The 1147-nt window shown below is 67.0% G+C and overlaps 1 protein-coding gene across 1 annotated transcript; it reads right to left on the bottom strand.

The window, feature by feature from the left end:
* Positions 1-365: 365 nt before the first annotated feature.
* AURANDRAFT_69470 (hypothetical protein) lies at positions 366-986 on the bottom strand (the record flags this gene model as incomplete). The annotated part of the gene is made up of 1 exon (XM_009045240.1): positions 366-986. The coding sequence occupies one exon, from the start codon at positions 984-986 to the stop codon at positions 366-368; it is 621 nt and encodes a 206-aa protein (XP_009043488.1).
* Between the last annotated feature and the right edge of the window lie 161 nt (positions 987-1147).

The raw sequence follows: 1147 nt of genomic DNA on the forward strand, positions 1-1147 counted from the left end.
CGTGAGCTGCTTTGCGAGCGCTGTTGTCTGAAGTTCATGCACCTGTACGTCATGCCTTCATTGACGCCATCCGTCGTCGATTCCGTTCTTGCGAGTCCAACTTCACAGACCCTCCAGAAGCTTGAAACTTACTTCGTCAATGCTCTTGCCCCGGCGGCCGTGTTGCGCCTCGTCGTAGGCTGCGCATCGCTCCGAGATGTTTGGTGGGGAAACAATTCGACGCGCAATCACTCGGTCCGTCTGCGGGACACTGATGAACACCTCATCGCCGCCAGGGGCATTCTCACTTCACGAGGTGGAACGCTCTATGTGCGTGACTTGGGATTTCGTTTACTCCTCCAACACCACTAAAGCTTCCGGTATTACTAGCTCCCACCGCCCCCGTCCCGCAGCCCCCGGAGCCGCGCCGCGAGGACCGTGCGCGCGTCGCCCTCGGCGCGCTTGACGCGCGTGTCGAGGCCGCGGTCGTCGCAGAGCTGGCGGAGCTCGCTGACCTTGAGCGCCGAGAACTCGTCGCGGTCGTCGCGGGGCTCGGCCGTCGCCGGCGGTGGCCGCGCCTTCGCGGCTTTCGCGGCCTTGACGATGACGGCCAATTCGCGCTTGAGGTACTCGGTCCGCGCGGCGTCGTCGTCGAGCTTCGCCCAGTCGAAGTAGGGCACGTGGAGCACGCGCCAGCCCAACGCCCGCAACAGCCGCATCTTGAAGCGCGTGCGGCCCGTGGGCACGCGCTTCGCGTTGCGGAAGTAGTGGCGTGGGCCGTCGAATTCGACGGCGACGCGCCACTTCAAAGGCAAGAGAGCCACGTCCACGGACAACCCGTCGGGCAGTACCAATTCGTGCTCCACGTCCAGCCCCATGCCCTCCAAGCGCTCGGCGACCTCGACCTGGGCCCGGCTCGGCGACGCGTCGACGTCGGCCAGCGACGCGCGCAGCAGCCCGACGAACGCCGGCGGCGCGCGCGCGATCTCCGCCACGAGCCCGCCCATGGTCGTGCCGCGCCGCGCGCCGTACTTGGCGTGGAGCACGACCTGCTGGAGCTGGCGCAGCTCCTCCAAATTGAAGCGCGAGCCGTCGAGCGCGCCGGGGTCCGGCGATTCCCGCGCCTCCTTGACGATGGCCCGCCACAGCAGCAGCAGCAGATCGCCGT

Source organism: Aureococcus anophagefferens, assembly GCF_000186865.1.
Source record: "Aureococcus anophagefferens unplaced genomic scaffold AURANscaffold_1907, whole genome shotgun sequence".
In the NCBI taxonomy this organism is placed as follows: Eukaryota; class Pelagophyceae; order Pelagomonadales; family Pelagomonadaceae; genus Aureococcus; species Aureococcus anophagefferens.